The sequence below is a fragment of the Trichoplax adhaerens genome, genomic scaffold (genome assembly GCF_000150275.1).
Source record: "Trichoplax adhaerens TRIADscaffold_1 genomic scaffold, whole genome shotgun sequence".
NCBI classification, from domain to species: domain Eukaryota; kingdom Metazoa; phylum Placozoa; class Uniplacotomia; order Trichoplacea; family Trichoplacidae; genus Trichoplax; species Trichoplax adhaerens.
This window is the reverse complement of record NW_002060943.1, coordinates 5,219,510-5,240,761: the sequence shown is the minus strand read 5'-3', so window position 1 is coordinate 5,240,761 and position 21,252 is coordinate 5,219,510. Positions and strand designations below refer to the sequence as shown.

Genomic DNA, 21,252 nt, shown 5'->3' with positions numbered 1-21,252 from the left:
ACCTTGTTGTAGATAGCGATATTTTTTACTGTACTGTTATATCAGGTGTGTTAATGTAATGGATTTGACTTCATGTTAAGGATATAAATGTACAGTATCTGGAAGCCTTTTGTAATTTTTGGTTTGACTATTTGCCCCTACGGAAGTTGATTCCTATTAGCAGCCGAGATTTTATGAGATTAGTTATCGGCTTCAGAATTAAGCTGGGATTCATATTTAGCGACATTTTTTACCACATATTTCGAGTCTCTAATATTGTGCTTAGGTTAGATACGTGTGTTTTATGTTGTTCTATATGTGTGTTTTGGGAATCGTAGATGTATAAATACGAGAATGTACATGATTTTCGTTATTGTAAATGGACATTAAACTGACAAATACTGTTATGTATTATATTGATGTCTCGGCTATTCCAATCGTATGCAGGAGCATGCTTTATCGGTGTCACAGCAGATGTAGGAATAGTTGATAGTAATCTACGCGGTGGTGAATATAGCATTTCAAAATTTTAAAATAGCGGCTTGGACTTGCAGTGCACCATCTCGAATCTTGGGGTAAGTATCAATTCGAGTAACGTAGTAAACCTTGGATAGTAATCTATGCAGTGGTGAATATTGCATTTAGCTCGCTACTTTACTACGAATAGGGACGTAATAATGTAGCTCTAGTAGTTCTAGCTATTAGTTATAAACGTAACAATGTTGCTCTAGTAGTTCTAGCCATTAGTTATAAACGCAATAATGTAGCTCTAGTAGTTCTAGCTATTAGGTAAAAACGTAATAATGTAGCTCCAGTAGTTCTAGCTATTAGGTATAAACGTAATAATGTAGCTCTAGCAGTTCTAGCTATTAGGTAAAAACGTAATAATGTAGCTCTAGTACTTCTAGCTATTAGGTAAAAATGTAATAATGTAGCTCTAGTACTTCTAGCTATTAGGTAAAAACGTAATAATGTAGCTCTAGCAGTTCTAGCTATTAGGTAAAAACGTAATAATGTAGCTCTAATAGTTCTAGCTATTAGGAATAGGGACGTAATAATGTAGCTCTAGTAGTTCTAGCTATTAGGAATAGGGACGTAACAATAATGTAGCTCTAGTAGTTCTAGCTATTAGGTATAATTTCGTATAAACGTAATAATGTAGCTTTAGTAGTTCTAGCTATTAGGTATAAGCGTAATAATGTAGCTCTAGTAGTTCTAACTATTAGGTATAAATATAGATAGTAGTGTACGTGTCAATGTTTCTCCAGTACAAGTAGCTCGCTAGCACATGCAGCATGTTATCGTAGTAATCTACCTTGTACAGGAGTACAGTGGTATACAATATATTACCGGCTAACGTATTGCATATTCAAGCATGCCTGCATAATTGCATATGGGTTAAGGAAAAAAGTAATCATGATTGATTTGCGATAATACTGTGATTCGGTAGGTTACTGCTGTACCATAGCAACGCGATACACATATCGAGTGGAAACTAACAGTACTGTCAATAAGCTAAGAGGTAAAAGTAGGGATCGCAATTTACCTATATCAGTGGGCCGATTGCCCTTCGTAACATAACTCGTCAATTTATGGATGCTCAAGCAATCGTAGACGATATAGATGTGAATGTACAATTGTCCATACAGTATCATGGATTACTAAAATACAATTTTAGCAGTCTATGATCATAACTATAAGCACCTAGCTAGCAACATCTAGCTAGAAATTGATCATTCATCAAGATCTTAGGTGACGACCTCAACAGGTGGATGATCAAGATCGTACATCCATTGTAGAAGCTGTGCAATATGGGAAATTAGCCTTAGTCCATAGACCATGAGATACAGTAGTCATCCATACTTATTCTAGACCTGGAAATTGCCAATTTAGAAATCCATAGCAATAGATTGATTGATTAGCATTAGGTCAACATGGGCATGGACCTTGGAGGTTCATGATTTGGGGGCGCGGACAGCTACCAGCCCATTTAACCTTTGACCTTTTTCTTCCAATCACTTGACTGTAATCTATGGATTTAGAGCAGCTATTTTCGACAGTATACTATCTACCGTATGGAGATTGCGTCCATCACCTTATGTCGTCCGATAGTGCTTAATAATTGGCCGTCATGACAGCTTTCAGTATGGAAAGTTGACTTCATGGCCGTGCTAGACTGGCCAAATGGTATTTATTTTACTTTAGGTACGATACCCAAATGGCCATCGACAGTAATAGGATTTGACCCGATTACTGCAATCGGTGTTAAATTGTTATTGGAAAAAGCTCAAGACCCCAATTCATAGCGTCCTCGAGCTTCAAGGTAAAAGATGGCTGCTGCATTACCAAGAACATTTCGTCGGATTTTATGCGAAAAATTCTCGCCTGACTTCCGCCAGGCAACTAGAATTGTCGATACTCCAATGGTTAATCCTGGTGCAAAAGAATTATTGATTAAAAACAGGTAATTGAAGTTGATTTATAGCTGCAAAAGTCAGTATGATCGATGTCCATGTCTAGCGCAGCTCTACTTTTACCATGCATTGCCATTACTGCATAGATGGAGAGAGAGAGGATTCGATTAAAAACAGAAGTAGTCAATAGTGAATTGCTTGAGATAGAGATTTAGAACTGATTTAGTAGTGATGATATTAAACTACTATAGAAAACGGATCGGCTCTGCTTGTACATTACTATTATCTCCACTTAGCTTAGGACTCTTGCTAAACCTGCTCATGTTAGACCTGTACTGTAGGTCAATAGGGAAATTGAAAAGTCAAAAGTAGCGTATAATATATATAAAAGATGGCGACACGAGTACATAAAATACGCGTATGTCTTGCCTATTACACTTTCATTGGTTGCTAATAGCTTACTATCAATGATAACATACTCACAACACTAGGTTTTCCATGGTTTCATTACTTGTTCATATTCTTGTCGTGAGTAAACGTGAACATCAAACCGATCTTGCTCCATTGGTTTCAAATACTGATGTAGTCGTACTTCAGGCTCAATCTTAGCATAGTTCTGTAAATAGCACCCAATCAATTCGCAGATTATGGTGTCTTACTATGGCTAATATTGAAAGAGTTGTCGATGATGATACTGATTGGAATTTGTCTCTTCTTCAGGTACCTGGGTATTAACGCATCGGATATCAACTTTACTGCAGGACGCTATTTCAATGGTGATGAACAGCCGCCATTTGGTGTTGGTTTCGAGGTCATACCATTGCATTAGTCTTCTTTATATTCCATTCTTAATTGCTAATCGTATACTATATTTTCATATGTCTTTTCTTCCTTCTACTACAGCTAAGTACAATGATTGATAGGATCGTCTTTATTGTGTTTTTTTGTTGTATAGTATTATAATGTTTAATAGCACATTGAGCATATCTAGTAAAGATTACTTCTATTTTTTTCAAATTCAATTCTGTACTAGATGATAGTATTATATATATTAATCGATACATCATTACTGCTGGAAGTAAACCTATATACCATCTAACATAGGAATGATTAGTTAAACGATCAACGTTACTTGATTAAAATAGGCTATTGGAGAAATTGTGGCACTTGGCAACGAATGTCAAAGGCACTTCAAGGTTGGCAATCATGTCGCATACATGCAAAATGGTTCGTTCGCGGAGTATATGGTAGTTCCTGCAAGGGAAGCGTTTCCTATACCTAGTTGTAATCCAGAATATATTCCATTTATGGTTAGCGGTTTGACAGCAAGTATCTCTCTAGATCAGGTAAATTATCTTATACAAACTCCTAAACTAAATACAATAGAAAAATAGCCTGCGTTCGTACCCTCATATGCAGGAAATTTAGAAAATCAAACACTAAGTTATATCTTTAGCACGTTAAGAAGGAGCTATACTTTTCTTTGATACCATACCAATGAGAGACTATTTTAAATGAGGATAGATAAAATGTTTTGATTAACCAGTTACATATTGTATAATTATTATTACACAGCTAGGGGACCTAAAATCTGGTGAGACTGTTTTAGTTACAGGTAAGATGATGATAACTTTAGCCGTTATTTATTCTTTGTGTTAGACTTTTCAACTCATTTAATAAATGTAGTAAATATGATTAAGTAATATTTCTTGTATTCCCCTTTGCATTAAAGATACATAAATGTAAGGTTACTATTGGTATATACAGTAGTACTGCAATATATATCATGAAAATTTCATAGTATTCAAGTAGTAAATGCCTCGGCCTTGAATTGAATTACAGCATTGCTAATTAGAATTTTAATCTCCCTCTTGATTTGCATTTACAGCTGCTGCTGGTGGTACTGGGCAATTTGCAGTAAGTATGAAAAGTTAAAATAACTTCCTAATGATAGATATTGCAATCACTATAGTAAAGACGCGTATTTTGACTCAGTTTACGGCAGGAATCAACTATTGGTGGATATTCCTTTCTAAAACGTTAAATTTTTTACTAATTGAATGCTGTAAAATCATGAATATGTTAGCAAATTTGAAAGTACTGTACACATCAACATGTACAAACAAGTAATTAAAAGACTGGATTGAATTGATTATTTTATTGATATTACCTTACCGTCTTGGCGCCTTTAGTGATACTAGTATTTGAAAGAGCTGATACATTCTACAGTTTAGGGAGTAAAATGACAATGATGCTCCATGATTTCTGCGATCTAAATTCAATCTACAATTATATTATAGGTTCAATTAGCAAAAGCGGCTGGATGTCATGTTATCGGAACCTGCTCCAGCAGTGAAAAAGCTGAATTTTTAAGGGTTAGAATTGCTATACTAAGAGATACAATAATTCATTAGAGTCGAATTTACCATTCCTAACCATAAATAAATTCGTCAATGTTCTACCATATTGATCAAAATAATTTTAGTATCTGTCCATAAAGGCATCTGAGTAAATTGGTCATTTTCCACTAATATTATCATATTTAGCGTAAATCTTCTAACTATATTCAGATTAATAACCCTGTGAGTGGAAATGTTAGTTATTAGCATCTTTTAAGCCGACGCAACATCGTTCGTCAGCTAATTTAGCATGGATCGATATCTATTAGTTATTAACATAACTGCTTAGTTTTAAGTTATTTAGAGCGCCATGTACATGTGAGAAATAGTAAAGAATAGATAATAAAATATAACGAGGTTACAATAAAGTTCTTTGCGAATTATTGATACTAGGGTTTTGATTATATCCTTGTAGAACATAGGTTGTGATCGTCCAGTCAATTATAAAACAGAAAATCTAGATCAAGTTTTGAAAAAGGAATATCCAAAAGGCATTGATGTCGTATATGAATCCATCGGGGCCGAAATGTTTAATATTTGTTTAGAAAAGTTAGTCTTCATAATCTAAGATTATCAATTATGGCATGATCTAGAAGATTTTAGTTAAAAAATAGCATAAATATTGGATTAGCTCTATGATATTAATTATAGCGAAAGTGCTTTAGTTTGCTGTAGTATCCGTAAGCTGATCTTAAATATCGGAATTATAAAGTTGAATAAGTAAATATCAAACTATCGGTCCAATTTTTTTGCTTAGTCTGGCTATCAAAGGACGTTTAATCGTTATCGGATACATATCTGGTTATCAAACCGCTAAGGGTGTTTCAAAATCGAGGAATCTTATTATTCCACCGCGTGTAAATTCAATATAAAGTTTTATATTAATTGATATTTCTGAAGGATCAATACTTCGCGACTAATAATAATTCTATATTTTTTACATTGTCATTACCAATTTATAGTTGCTCTCCAAATCATCCAGTTTGAGAGGATTTTTATTATTCCATTACGTTAAACATTACGGAAAACACTTTCAGAAATTGGCAAACATGTATCATCGTGCAGAGTTAAAATCCTCTGTAGATTTAGGTCAACAAACTCATTACAAAGGCCTAGACTCAATCGCTGAAGCAATTGATGTAAGTTCGATCCTGTTTTACAGATAGCTTAGTTATTATAGCACTTTTTCTTTTACTTATAAATCATTATTTAGTGCAACTTGACTTACAGCGATCTTTTACTACCACGTAGTACATGTACTCTGGGAAAAATAAAGGCAAAATTATTGTGGAATTGCCAAAACAGACAAGCATGTTATAACCTGGTTAAACTGCTCATTTAATTGGCGCCCCTCCCCCTATCGACGCTAACATCGTATACCTGAAGATTGCTAACAGCAACTTTTGAATTTAGCATGCAAAATATTAATGTGATGTTATTTTAGCTGATTAACAAACTCTGATATCGCTAAATTACTAAGAAGTATTAAAGATAGGTGCGCATATTCTGCTATTAGCGATATATTTTATTCCAGTATACTCGGTAGTGTAACGATTAGTTTACTTGGCTAATATATTAGATCAGATTTGTACGAATATTGTACAACGGCGTCATGTTATGGAAAAAAATTAGTTTTATGTGCTCTTTACAACAATTTGTAGATCTAATAAATAAATATTAATATCATGGCGTCTCCTAGTAATAATAAACTAAGTTATTGGCGGTAATACCTATATCTGAAGCATTTAAGTTGTTACATTTACGTATTTAACCGCTATGTCGTAAGATCAATTCGGAATGAATATACAGTACACTCTGGACAACGAACGGCAGTGTTTGTGCTAGACGAATAAGAAATATGCCTTTTGAAAGTGGCAACGAGTTAGTGACCTTATGGTTGTAGGTTGATCAAATCTAGAGCGATAATACATCGCTTTGCAATGCCAAAAGGTGGTAGATAATTGACTACTGATCGTCGAGTTTATTTTTATGCTCATCGCTCGTTCATTAGCTCTCATGGGTCTTAACAAGCAGCTGCATTCTATAACCCATCCGCACGTAAATTAAATTTTTAACTTATCCTAACTCAATTAGTCACAAATTGATTTTCACTGTAATACTAAAGTATGCTGGAGATTATTAAAGCGAAAGCTAGCCCAAGCAAAGAGTAAGCACAAGAATAGAACAGAAATTTTTTTATTTGTATATTTTGTATATTAATACGTTGAAGAAGACCAATCTAAGAAGTAGATTACTACTATACAGAAGATATTCCAAGTGTGTGCCACTTTATCGGTATGATTTCTGGTAGCGAGCTCTAGCACCTGGACCTCCAAACTTCTTAGGCTCAGTACGTCGAGGATCAGCTACCAATAGCGTACGGTCGTACTGGATTAAAATATCCCGAATTTCTTTCTTACTGGCTTCATCTACGTCTAATTGCGGAATGGTCAAGACGAAGATCGTGTTATAAACATAAATATCTTAAAATAATTTATTTTATACGCTGTAAGCCTTACATTTTTGATAGTAAGCTACCAACGATTTGGAAATAGCTTGTCGGATAGCTATTGATAAAAAGACATAATTACCATAGTAAGACGTAGCACAATTTATGACTCGCTACAGTTGTACACCGATAATATAATTAATACGTACCGTATAACTGAGCGGTAGCACCACCACCACGAACCCGAACTCTGATATCTACACCAGCGAATTTATCTTTGCCAAGAAGTAAAATTGGCTCTAAAACCTATTAAGGAAATTGATACATAGGTTAAACCAACTTATGCTATGAGATAAAGGACAAATGCCTGGGTTAGATGACTGCAGATCTTATCCAATATACCTTGTATCGTAAAGTCTCGGGTTGGACTAATTCTAAGGGTGCACCATTTACTTTGATACTTCCGCGACCCTCTTTGCAGTAAGCTACAGCAGTAGCCGTTTTCTACGATTGATAACAAAGTGCCAACATTGATTAAGCTTACATAACGATTAATTCATTTTATCAATCACATATTTATATTACAAATTTATACAAGTCTGCAATACTATTTGAGATCCATCGGCCAACTATTTGTATCACTAAGGCCTTACTTAAATTGATAGTATTCAAATCGCTTAATTTAAGCTTTAATTATCTATATATAGATGATAATCTATCTACATTAATTAAGGGACAAAATTAGAACTGATTATAATTACAGCGAGTAGTTTAATTGTAATAACTAGCGAAATAAGCCCACTACCGTATAACACTAGATAATCACTTCATATATTTTTCTATTTAAGATTATCTTCGTACCTTGCGGCCAAACACTTGTACAGATCTAGACATCTATAATTTCATTAAGAAAAGAAAAGGAGAGATAATCAGACTATTGCGAGCAGCTAAGTCCTTCTTAAAAGATGAAAAATGTTGCAATAAGTTCATGATATGATTGATTATTTCTATTTGCTGTATACAGAATAGTGTCAGCCAAGTATAGCTAAAAATGTTACACAATACGAAACAAAAAAGAAATGTTTTTTAAGGCGAAAATAGATGTATCATAAGTTGATGATTAATTATTGTCTAATGGATAGGACAAAATGTGTATTAAGAGGAAGGACGCATAATCATAAGAGTAACTGGAAGATTTCAAATTTGACTTGATCCAAAGTCCCTATTTAAACGATAGTAATTTAATCTACTGTAAATTGATGACGCATTCCATTAATTGCATAGCATATTACGAAGAGGAGAAATTGAGCGATCAAAAGTTAGGAAGCAGAAACGTTTTCACAAGCGGAAAACTCATCTAGTTTAGGGTTAACTGGTGACCGATTTCGCTGACTCGTATGTACGCGTAAAGCAATTTGAAGGAGAATTAAGCAGAGTAGTAAGGACAAATTTGTTATTAATTCATCAAGAAGAAGGACAATTTTACCGTAAGCTGACTTTCGGTTTCTTTTACTGTGTTCGAAATAAAAAAGACGAGAAATTAATTACAAGATCAAAATTGAAAAGGAGAAATCTTTTATAGGTAAAAAAGTCAGCTCATTTTAAACTGACGATCGATTCCGTTGACTATAAAGAAGTTTGAAAGAAAGACAGTCATACTAGCAAGGATAAATTGATTGCCCATCCATCAAGAAGATATACGAATCTACTGTAAGCTAATGACTGATTCGTTTAAAGTGGATAGAAATAAACAAGGTAAAAACTAAGATAGGCAGAAGGAATTTGATGGTAATTTACCAAGAATAGGAGTCTAGTGTAAGCTGATGATTCGATGCGATCGAACTGGAGATTCATTGTACTCACTAACTGCATCGAAGATGTACTGTCTACTAAACAGGGTACTAGTAGTACTCTAAAAAGAAAGATGTCCAAGATAAAATAACTATCACTAACTTTCTCTCAAGCTGTCAAATGAAGGGAGAATACGAAATTAACGTTGTTGAAAATGAAGACACCATGGTAGAGTAGAAGTTATGCAAAGATAGTAAGTCAATTTAAGGCGATTTAATAAGTTAGACTAGGCGTATTTTCGATTGGATCAAGGCAATTTTTGATGAAAAGGTAAGACAGACAAGGCCATGATGGATAATAGTCGTTTAGAGCATGGATAATCGACCGGATAGCCATCCAAATCGATCAAGCAAGGTAAATGAAATGGGTGTCCATGAGATCGCAATGGATAAGCTGCAAATCAAACTGTCATTACTAGGCAACGGTATGGTACGGTCAGCCTCGCTTGGGTAGTCACTAGTCAGGGTGAAGCGATGGACCGATCGCGCTGCAGAACGCCAACGACGAAAATTGGCAAAATTTTTCATGAATTAACGCATAAAAGTGATCATAATCGATATCATTTCAATCTACTCAAGCTTATAACATGGAAAAATGCCATTTCAACCAAGTCAATGACCGCTGAAGTTGGAAAAAAAAGAATTTCAACTTGCTCCTTTACCTTTTCGTTGCCACTCTGTTCACGATGGTAAAAGAAGAGGTTGGACACGTGCAAGTGAGTCTCCTCTATGCGCAATGAGTTTGCTCGAGCGATGGCGATGGGCAGCGAGCGATTGTGCTGATGTATGACTCAAGGTAGCATAGTAATCGACCTGTTCCACTGGTCAGAATTGGGCGCGTATGCGTGCAGTGCCATGCTAACTGGACGTACGGTATAGTACGGTAATGGCAAGAAAACCGAAGAAGAGAGCCGCTGTACCGTACGTGCTGTCTGTCTGTATAGTATCACGGACCACTAGAAGGAAACGTTTTCGTGGTCCATCTGCGCAAGTCGTGTCACGCGTAGTACTAGAAGAAGAACTGTGGACTCTCTCTCTCTCAGACAGACGGACTTTTCTTCCCCAATGAGGGCGCCGAAAAATGACTACTTACTGTATAGTAGTATGGATGTTCCATGTCTCTTTTCTAAATTACAGGGACTAATTTAAATAGCGTCTATGATCTTATAGAACTTGCTTTAAGCAGAACTTTGTAGCAAATAAAGGAGATTCGATGCAATGTTACTCAATTGAGAAAACATGAGTCAATTCAAAATCAACTAAAGTACTCCCATAACCAACTGTTTGACACAATATTTTGATGAGAGAAGCCAGCAGTGTCTGTCCGTCCAAGAGTGATCAGGCCTTCTTCTAGTGCATGGTACTACCGGGCGGCCGGGCTGGTATTATTTTAATGCTCTCATAGATTCAAAGTTCTTCAATATCGTGTTCCATATCTGTAAGTAAGAAAGGAATAATAACTAGCGTTATTTTTGAAAAAATAACGCTCAATAAATTCAATTAAAGTTTCATTTCATTTTATGCGTTACACCATGAAGGTAAAAAAGATTTTTCGAAGGACCCACTCCCGGTAGCGATCTCAATTTTCTACAGTACTAAGGAGTACTGTACACTGTATACTACTGTACTTAGTACTTTGGAGGCAGCAAATAAAGGTATAGTAGACTAAACTGGATTAAGGTAAATCTATAAGAAAAGCTTTCCTCTAGAGTACTGAATAGGCTACACGACAGTGCGGTAGTACCGTATGGCAGCCCTCCACCCGATGGACAGCCATTGGACTCAGCCCCACATCGACTGTGTTGTAGTGAATGAACAACATGGCTGAAGATTACAGGTATAAGGAACCTCCTAAAATTGCAAGACTAAGCAAAGATGTCAAGGCTGAACTCTACACGCCTATGGTACTTCCTAACCATCAGAGAGGATTTAAATGGTTTACTTATACTACTGTCGTCGGTAATATCTCACGTATACTGTATTTATATAGTTCACTACTACAATAGATATTGCAAGTTCTGTCATGACTAAATGGCTCAACTGATTATGTTCACATGCTGCGCCCGCAGTTTACCAATCCGTAACTAATATCTATAGTCTTACTGGTTAAAAATATTGAATGGAGCAGAAATAATCTCTTCTTATGATCAGTTATAATCTGCCTTTACATACTATCCATAAAATCAACACGTACTATCTGAAATCAACTACTAATTACATTATTCGGATGTACAGGTTTAGGAATTTATTTAGTCTTGTATCATGACTATGGATATGAAGATCACTGCTTCTCTTGGGTAAGAATACATACGTAAATGATGCCCTTCATAGACAATTATGCTGTATAAATAAATTAGATTGGATTTACTTAATAAGGATGTAAGGAAGGCTCAGAGAGCGATTGCTAATACTCCATATTCAACCTAAAATCTTTAAAGACGAATAGTGGGGAAAGAAAATAATTTATCTTAGCAAGATCAAAAATTTATTTTGTACGTAGTATTTGAATACAAACTAATATAGAGCAATCGATGATTGATTGTATTGTCATTGTAAAATTCGTACGATGCCTTTCGATTCACCTTTCCAATATTATTACGGTAGCCTATTTCTAGACTATCCACAATATGCATTAATTAACAACTTATCGATTTAATCATCAGATTGTTTTCACTGATGACTATACGTACAGCGTGCGTAAACTACTACATCTCTAGATTGATTCCATCCACAATAACGCGGTATTTTATATTTATATACACCTCATAGATACGTCAAAAAGTATCGAGCGCCAAGGAAACTATGCTGCAATTAGATCCAGCAGATGAAAAGGAATTAAAAAAGATCTCCAGCGACAGAACAAAATAATTTTCATTTTTATTATTTAGGCAATTAATGATCGGTAGTCAACCACCCAACTACTATATTTACTGAGTATATGGATTAAACAATGTAACTGTAATGCATACTATCGGATATTGATGTTACCTTCTTTTATAATCGACAATCTGATGCGTCGCATTTTTCTATACGTATACAGACATATACGCGTAGGTGCAACATACATGTATTAGCTTCCGCTACATGTCACTGCAACGTTCTGTATCAATATTCAAATATAGAGTATATTTACGTGTCTATGTATTATATAATATAAAATATACGTGTATACTATAACTAGTAAAAATGCTGAATACAGCCTGTGTTAGCAAGGCTCTCAAAAAAATTGCCATAATGTTAGAGAAAGATCTCATAAACGTTCCATCAATTAGTAGAATAAAATGTATAGTAACTATCTCTAACCGAATTATCAATCGTAATAAAAGGATTTCACTACGGTACCAATCGTCTAAGGTGCTTTATTGATTTACCATATTAGATTTTCAATACTATACGATATAGAGGTATTAAGTTTTAGCATACATTCATTGATAAATATACGACAAATCTTGACGCTATATAACCTAATCCAGGGTAAGGTTTTACTATGACCACTTAATAAGGACTACACCAATTCTGTTAAAAAAATTTTTATCATTTAATACGGTGTAGGAGAAAACAAAATTCTACAGAGTCATTCGTGTAAGTTAGGTAGTCATTTTGCAATTCTACATATAAGTATAACATTTGCTTTACTAATTATGACAGCCGATCAATTCAAGACTATGAATAAATCGAAAAGTTTATATACCATCTCGGCACAGATTTAAATCTTAAAATTTTCCTATCTAATAAGGAGCTATTACACAGTATTACAGTATATATGTATCTAGGTAAACAGCGAGATATGAAATAGTAACATTTTATATCTACTGTAGTTACAAGTGAAGTCATGTTTACACTGACTTCTACAGTGGCATTTAGTAAATAGATAAATCTAGTTTTATTTATTTTAACTACCAGTCCTATTTTGAAGGAATGATGACAACAATTAATTTCTAATTAAAGCAATTATACACAGTGAGGCATATACCAACGGAAAAAACTATTGTAAGAATTAAAGAAAAATAAGTATTTCAAAGCCTGTGATTCTCTAACGTCTGTGTAGAATCATTAAAAATGAGGGTTGATCAACTTGAATAGTACGCCTGACACGTTATCACGAGATGCTCGAATAGTTAACCGGTACATCTAAAGATAATTAGTACACAAGTAAGAAACAATCTATTAGTTTTACAATAGCTATTAGAAAGAGCAACAAAAATAGGCAATCACTGTAACTTTACCGATGCTTGCAAGTTCGGTTCTAGTCTCATTAAACAGCCAACTTGACCCTGCCTTGTATACAATATACCAGCACTAATAAAGTTTTCAATATTTGGATCAATACCTTCAAGAACTGAAAAGCCAAATCCTTGTATCTATCGATTTGTAAATCAAATGGATTACTTCCAACAGCATAAATTAATTTGTAAATAGTATAGTAACATAATTTATCTGCACCTTAATACTCGATTGTTCCTTATCCATTGGAAATTTAGCTTTAAATACTTCCTGCGCTTCTTGGGCAGGTCTATGATTACAACGATAGCATTACATACTTTCGTACTGTAATAAATTATCACTACTGCACGTTATGCAGGATATATAGTTTATAAATACCCAGAGAGATTCTTCCATCTCATAAAGAAATTTTCAGCGTTCATTTCCACTGGAGACATAAACTTTGTAAGAAATACTGGTAGATTCAAAGAAAGGCGCTGATGTCCACCATTCATGCTGAAACATTGCAGAGTCGATGATATAAGATCGAAAAAAAGTAGCGACGACAATTAAGAATGAACTTACTTAAATGAGAGATTTAATAAAGGTGTTTCCATAAAATCTCCTATAGCTTCTAACGAGATTGTTTGCTGAACTTGCGCTCCAGCCTCTAAAATTGAGTTGATAGGTGGGCATTCTGCTTTAAGACGTACATACTTATTAAGGAATATAATTACGTAATCGATAAATATATGTAATATTGATCATTTATTCATAGTAAAAATTCGTAATAAAATGAAAGGATATGACTCTGCAAATCAGCGGAACATTCAACAACTGAGGTGAATGCAGCCAACTGAAAGTTTGTTTTGTTACCGAAAAATATACTCAAAACCCCTATTCGATGCCAGAAAAGATACACTTAGTAAAGCAGTAACGATATCAAAATCTACAGTAATAGAAATAGATTGGTCAAGACAATACACCTGTTCCTTGCTTAAATTCACTTTTCACTCCAATCTGAACAACGCTGCTTTCGTATAAAACTCCGTTATTTTTCATTAAAAATCTAGATTAATCAAAAAGTTAAAAATATGTTTACAACCAACTCTGTAGATAGAAAAGAATACGTATTGAATGAATTGCTTACTTATCAGAGTTATCTTGAGCAATAACTTCACTACTACTTTGTGGCAATTTCGGCTCGGCTTCAGCAAATACATCAACTAAAAGTGCCCCAGAACTAGCTCCGTCAATTGTTGATGTAGGAGCAGGTTCGACAGGGTCACGAGCAATAAGATCTGGTAGAACCAAATACAAAGCGATAATTAATGTCAAATTTAGCAATATAACACCTTCAGAGTTTTCAACTTTCTAATTATTACCTATGACAGGTGCCGCCGTATTATTTGTAACATTATTAGGATTTGCAGCCGGAGCTGTAATCGTGGTTAAAGCAGCAGCGGTAGCGGGTGATTTAACGGCCACATTGGTTGTCTATATTTGCAGAAATATATTGGTATAACGTTAACGAATTTGATCTATCCTTATTAAGAATGGCAATTCAAGAATGCAAAAAGTTCATTAAACCATACATTAGCAGTAGCAACTCCATCAGCCAAATTTTTGTTACTAATAACTGATTTCTTTTTCTGTAATTTTGCTAAAATTGAGGAGTCACGTTCCGGGAAGGGTGGCATTACTTCCAAAACAGTATTCTGTAAACACCATCAAATTTATAATATACCATATCATACTAAATTATAAAGTATGTCAGAACGCAATACTACTATGAGAACATACCAGTACTTCAGAAGAAGCAACGTTGGTCATTCTTAAGTATTCCAAGCACCTTTGCTGTAATTCTACATCAGCGTTCCGTATTTGATTGTCGCTTCGTAATACCTTATCACAACAAAAGAAATAGCGATTTAGAGTAACTATTGGCTACTGCTTTGCTTTTGTAAAAATTTGCATTCAACCATACCTTCTGAATTTGACCTTTTAGTTCCGGAAATAAGTTGATAAATTTTACATATGTCGTTAATAGTATAGCACGAGTAGCTGTGCTACAGAAGTGAAACTTCGAATGCAGCAACTCAAACTGCGTACCAGCACTGTAAAATATTAAGATAACAAAATTTAATTACATTTCTAAATCTTACAGCACAGCATAAACACAGCATTTTACTATGAGTATCATGAATGCTAAAACTTACCTCGATCTTCCATCACCTGCAATTAAATTACCAAATTCTCCAAGAATATAGGCTCCAACTTTTACCATATTCTCGTGACATGCAGGAGCTTGTAATGCCTACATAGATAATGCAATTTGTAGTTATATTTATTATTTATTAGCGTGATCAAGCGAACATTATACTCCTATAGGATGAGTCGAATCATGCTTTCTTACTTCAAATACAGTTTTGGCTGCATATCCTTGTACATCATCTCTGTTAACTGTAATTTGAATTACGCGATACCAAACCTAAAGTAAAAATCCAGTAATACCGATCATGGACAAGAAATTCAGGTTCCATGCAACAATTGCATTCTATTTTATTAACTTTTACCTCTTCGCTTACGTAGTCTCCAGCAATACCTATCAGGCGCAAAATGGTATCGACATACCATGTATAGTCAACTGCGTATCTTTCCGCTAGAATGGCTACCTTAAGTACCATTTCTTCACGGATAGAATAATCAGCAGTTTTGAGATAATTCAACATTTCCTCGACTATCTCTATAGCATTAGTTTTATCACACATAGCATAAAGCAAATCAATGGCCCTTTGTCTGACGCTAACATCGCGTTCGCTCTAAACAGTGAAGCATAATTAAACCAATTACAACTATGACTATTTTGCAACGATAAATAAAATATATATGGTCATCCTTTAGACTGGTATTCATAAAAAAATACAGTATTGGATATTGTTAGATAACGTGCACTAACTTTTAAAGCCTGGATCACTGTACTTTGATGTTTCTTTACAGCGTCGTGAGAATATTCAGATGAGGCCAGCGCACACATACTTTCCAATGCAAGATACCTATTTTAGCAAATAAAAAATAATGATAACATAGTCAAAATTCGACCTCTCATAAAATGAAAACATCCTAAGCAAAATTAACCTTAAATTAGTTTCTCGACTTGACAAAAAGGTACCGAGTTGATTACACGCTCGAACCATTTGATCAGGATCGCTGTTTTAATTATTAATTAATAACAATATACAATATAAATTTTAACTTTGTTGTAATAATAGCCTAGCCTACATTATTACCATTTAAATAGTAAATAGACAGTTAATTTATGTAATAAAGAAATAGTTACAATTCTTACTTATCGTAGTGTATAATTAAACTAATTGCTTCAAAAATGACTGCATTCTTTGCATTGCTGTGCTGTACTTTCTTGGACTTTGGTGGTTCCTGTAGGTTATACCATGAGTTATATTATCATAAGGAAGAAACAAGTGATGAAACGATTCGATAATAAAACAATATCATGTTATATTTACCATTGCTCTGTTTAGTACAGCTTCAATGCATTCGTGTAAGCGAGCACGAATGGCTGGATCATCTAATTTTGTAAGGTGATACTTCAGATCAGTATCATATTATTCAGTATGTAATAGTACGTTGAATCGTGCTAGTCTATACTAAGTTACTAACCTGGTGGAGGATATGTTTGCAATAAACGCAAAAGCTTAACAGAAAGCCAAGGTGCAGGAACAAAGTAATAAGTATAGTCTTGTAAATCACCGTAATTAGCGGTTGCAATCTATAAGAATATGAAAGGATACGTGATATAGTTGTAATAATATAGTGATAATCCGGTAAACGGATGAACGCCATTGCTTCACTTACGCGACTTAATCGTGAAACAGCCAACGGTACGCATGCTTTATAATCCTCTGGATTTTCCCTTGCTAATTCATAAATTAGACTGCATGCTGCAGTTACAACACCCTAATGAACAAACAATTAGAAAAGCCATCAATTTTAAAGTACAGTTAATCCAACCGAGAACGCAAAAGTTAAATTGACAATTTGTTTTACAAGGTGCTTATCGGATAGCAGTTGCACTATTCTAGTTGTCCATTCTCCAGGAGGTAATATCTTCGTCGATACTCTATACAAGCGAAGCAAGCATAGCGCAGCGTTCTGTCTGACTGTATCCATTGTATCACTAAAAAATGAGCGTATAGTGTTCAATATTGATCAGAAGCTGAGGTCAAAGTATGCACTACGATTACATTAGTTTGAAATGTCACTCTAGAAAGCTATCACTGAAAGTGTGATGATATTATAAATACTCATCATGTAGCCAAGCAAAGTCTGAAACTAATCATACTGCCATATACGTATTCATAAGTGAATGTATTGAAACTGGTAGATTTAACACTTGTAATAGGACTTTAGAACGATTGTTGATAACACAATACTGTAATAGTAATAATCTTGTGATAATCTAATTTGTGTATTTAATACCTTCCAACTAAAATTCGAGGCACTTCGCTAGCCAATTGTTCAGCCATTTCCGGGCTACCCACATTAGCAACGCAATTCAGGGCGAGTGAAATATGGATTGGCTTGCCACTGTTTAAATCATTTTTAATCGATTGGATTACTAATTTCATCAAATCATGACTGTGATCAATCAGCACAGAAATGAAAAGATAGCCCTTTAAAGAAATGATGAAAGAAACAATATCTACAATTAGTAAAATAATTACTCCAAGAGGTACAGGCATGTTTGATCAGTATCATGAAATCATTTCATTGGTAAACGGTTGTAAAAACAATTAGTCTATTAAAAAGAAAGGACTAAGTTGAACTACCCTTTATCATGTACAATGTATAGAGTAGCTAATGGACAAAAGTAAGCGAAAATGCATTGGGCTGTGAGTGCTACAGTAATCAAAAGAGCATTTTTTACATGCTTGATACATGATAAGTATTTGTACACACATACAGTTAAGGCATTCTTATTTGTACTGACAGTAGACATAACATGACTGAAAAATTGTGTGGTAAAAAAATAAATATTCTACGGTATCGGGAATCATGATTGCTTCAATTCAATTGTCGACTATAAAACCTTTAAAAATTTAAATAGTGATGGCATAAACCGCCATTAAGACACTCTAATTCTGCATTACAAAAACAGTATGATAAAATAATAACGGTTACTTAAATTTAACCACGATCAAATCTTTAAATAATTAAATAAGGGCGGATTAAATGAATATTAATCTAAGCTGAGTTTCAACGAAATTTGCGGTATACAGTATGTGTTTATGACTGTTCATCAATACAAGCATACACTATACTGTAGATTATCATGTAAGATTGTGCTATTTGCAATGATTGCATTGGTCGATAAGATCACTGTAGTTGGGAAAATAGTAACAAATTATGAATTGAAAAATGAATAGAATAAACAGTTCTTACAATTTGTTTTTCCGTATACTTAATGGAAGACAATAAATTAACAGCTTCCATGTAGCCAAAATCGATATCGACACCAAGAAGAAATATGAATAGCAATTTACAGACATATTTTTTCTTACTGTAGCCATCCAGTTGTTTATCGCCTAGAGTCAAAAATAAGCATGTTGAGTATGACGCACGGTTCATTGTCGGACCATTTTCCCATCAATTTAGACACGACGTCTACGTCTATCAAAGGTAAATTTCATTGCCTAACACATAAAAATATGCAGCAGCAACAACAAGTATCCAATATTCAATTCATTACCTTTAAACTTGGATCTGATGTTAGCGAGTTCTTTGTTAATTCTTTTAATTTCCGCTTCTCGTGATTTGCCTAGCGCACCCGACAAAATAGGTCATACAAGCATGAGATATGGGTCAATATTCAACTATGCAATCATTGACTACGCACATTTAGTAATTCTATATGTTCAACATCATCAGTACGACACAAAATCACTTGAATCGTATTCTATTTAATTTACTGCTATACGATCAATACTGGACTTTGCTAGAATCGGGAGAAGATGGGCAAGGTCATTGACTCCTAGAATGGGTAGATGACATTTTGGTAAGATTAACGCCCTCGACGATGATTTTTTTTTGTTGATGAAAAAGGAGTAACACTATGGATCAATGATATGCTAGGAATGGTAAGCCATCAATGGACAATCTTTCAAGCCGACATGGCATTCTATCGTCATCTGAGTTGGAAAAAGGTAATGAAACTATCCAGGACGAGAGTCTACAATATCGTCATGGCCATTTTGACGCACTTGTACTATGATCGGAGAGAGAGATGACAGTAAATGATATGTTGAGTTGAATAACAATTGCATTTGGTAGGGGTATTGGTTGAAATGGACAGTATTTGACTATGTGGATTGATAAAGCAACCAGTCCATCGGACTGGCATGGACAATTGGTAATCCAAAAGAGCGAGTGTTGAAATTGCAGACTAGACCCGATTGCATGCGTTTGCTGCGATGTACGGTACGGTACTCAATCTGGTGTAGAAAAAGCTGGTATCGACCGACATGTATTGAACTACAAGTATGAAAGAAGGATAATATTGATCGATCGGCTAGATCGTCGAGATGTACTCTTCAAAGACAACTTGACATAAAGGTGTTGTATCAACGTCGTTCGGATACTATCGTCAGAAGAAAGAAAGAGAGAGAGAGAGAGGGGGAGAAAAAAAAGAGAAATACGCCTGGTTGATGGTAGAAATGTCAAGTTAACGCCTTGTTGGACTACGTCATGATGCAGAAACTCACAATTTCGTATATCCGAAATGAAAACGGCCAAGCCGCGCATGGTATCACTCTTACTGGACGGCATTTTGAGAAAGGAAGATTATCAATCTTTTTCTCGATCTTGTTGAAGAGAATGAATCGTTTGCTCAAGTTGAGAGTGAAGAAAAGATTAACAGTGGAGGACTAACGTTGATCCTGCACAATTTAGTAATGGCACCTCTCGCAGGCGGAAAAGTCAGCAACCACCAGGCGTAGGCTGGCGCAAGATGGATGACTACAGTACACTGTAGAGCACTGTACATAGTACTGTAAGACACCATACTGTAGCTGTACTGTACAGTACTGTACTGTACAGTATGGGCCAACAGTTTTTGTTCTGGACTACAGTACAGTACACTGTGTAATACAGTACACTGTACTGTAGGACACTGTGCAGCTCAGATTGTACATTCTGACTGCAAAAAGAATCGGTAGCGAACGAATCACTGTGTCCGTCTCGTCCGTTTCTTTTTCCAGTAGACTACAGTACTGTCAAAGTGAGAATTTTGACTCGTGTTACTACAGCACTGACTAGTGTGAACAGGCATAGCGAAAATAGGAAGCGTACACTGTACTTTACAGTCCATATTGCACATTCTGACTGCAAAAAGAATCGGTCTATCAAATTTGGCACAGCAAACTAACCACTGTGTCCGTGCTGTCTGTTTCTTTTTCCAGTAGACTACAGTACTATCAAAGCGAGAATCTTGACTTGTGTTTACGTATGGGGCACTTAACCGGTTACAAGTGATCTACGCACTCGTGTTACTACCCCACTGACTAGTCAACAGGCATACCGAAAATAGGAAGCGTACACTGTACACTGTACACTGTACTGTACAGTCCATATTGTACATTCTGACTGCAAAAACAATCGGTCTATCAAATTTGGCCCAGCGAACGAATCACTGCGTCCGTCCTTTCCGTTTCTTTTCCAGTAGACTACAGTCTGTACAGTACTGTCAAAGCGAGAATCTTGACTCGTGTTACTACAGCACTGACTGACTAGTCAACAGGCTTACCGAAAATAGGAAGCGTACGCTGTACTGTACATTCTGACTGCAAAAAGAATCGGTCTATCAAATTTGGCACAGATAACTAACCACTGTGTCCGTGCTGTCCATTTCTTTTTCCAGTAGACTACAGTACTGTCAAAGC

The 21,252-nt window shown here is 35.1% G+C and overlaps 3 protein-coding genes across 3 annotated transcripts; 1 reads left to right on the top strand and 2 right to left on the bottom strand.

Annotated features, from left to right (window-relative positions):
- Positions 1-2,309: 2,309 nt before the first annotated feature.
- Positions 2,310-6,112, top strand: TRIADDRAFT_19171 (uncharacterized protein; the record flags this gene model as incomplete). The annotated part of the gene is made up of 10 exons (XM_002108630.1): positions 2,310-2,443; positions 3,114-3,204; positions 3,539-3,739; positions 3,969-4,008; positions 4,282-4,310; positions 4,694-4,768; positions 5,208-5,341; positions 5,550-5,649; positions 5,755-5,931; positions 6,044-6,112. 10 exons carry the CDS (start codon positions 2,310-2,312, stop codon positions 6,110-6,112), a joined length of 1,050 nt encoding a protein of 349 aa, XP_002108666.1.
- Positions 6,113-6,976: 864 nt separating this feature from the next.
- TRIADDRAFT_35244 (uncharacterized protein) lies at positions 6,977-8,137 on the bottom strand. Its single transcript, XM_002107844.1, has 5 exons — positions 8,103-8,137; positions 7,644-7,745; positions 7,451-7,547; positions 7,312-7,359; positions 6,977-7,227 (listed from the first exon to the last, which is right to left on the bottom strand). Exons 1-5 carry the CDS (start codon positions 8,133-8,135, stop codon positions 7,082-7,084), a joined length of 426 nt encoding a protein of 141 aa, XP_002107880.1. The 5' UTR covers positions 8,136-8,137; the 3' UTR covers positions 6,977-7,081.
- A 5,007-nt stretch (positions 8,138-13,144) lies between these two features.
- On the bottom strand, positions 13,145-20,140 carry TRIADDRAFT_19420 (uncharacterized protein; the record flags this gene model as incomplete). Its single annotated transcript, XM_002107843.1, has 25 exons — positions 13,145-13,222; positions 13,318-13,452; positions 13,535-13,604; positions 13,694-13,810; positions 13,880-13,994; positions 14,105-14,191; positions 14,281-14,363; positions 14,445-14,668; positions 14,905-15,012; positions 15,098-15,199; positions 15,282-15,411; positions 15,514-15,611; positions 15,711-15,785; positions 15,871-16,116; positions 16,254-16,350; positions 16,433-16,504; positions 16,644-16,732; positions 16,822-16,883; positions 16,976-17,084; positions 17,171-17,272; positions 17,363-17,492; positions 17,795-17,988; positions 18,758-18,900; positions 19,065-19,133; positions 20,077-20,140. 25 exons carry the CDS (start codon positions 20,138-20,140, stop codon positions 13,145-13,147), a joined length of 2,799 nt encoding a protein of 932 aa, XP_002107879.1.
- Between the last annotated feature and the right edge of the window lie 1,112 nt (positions 20,141-21,252).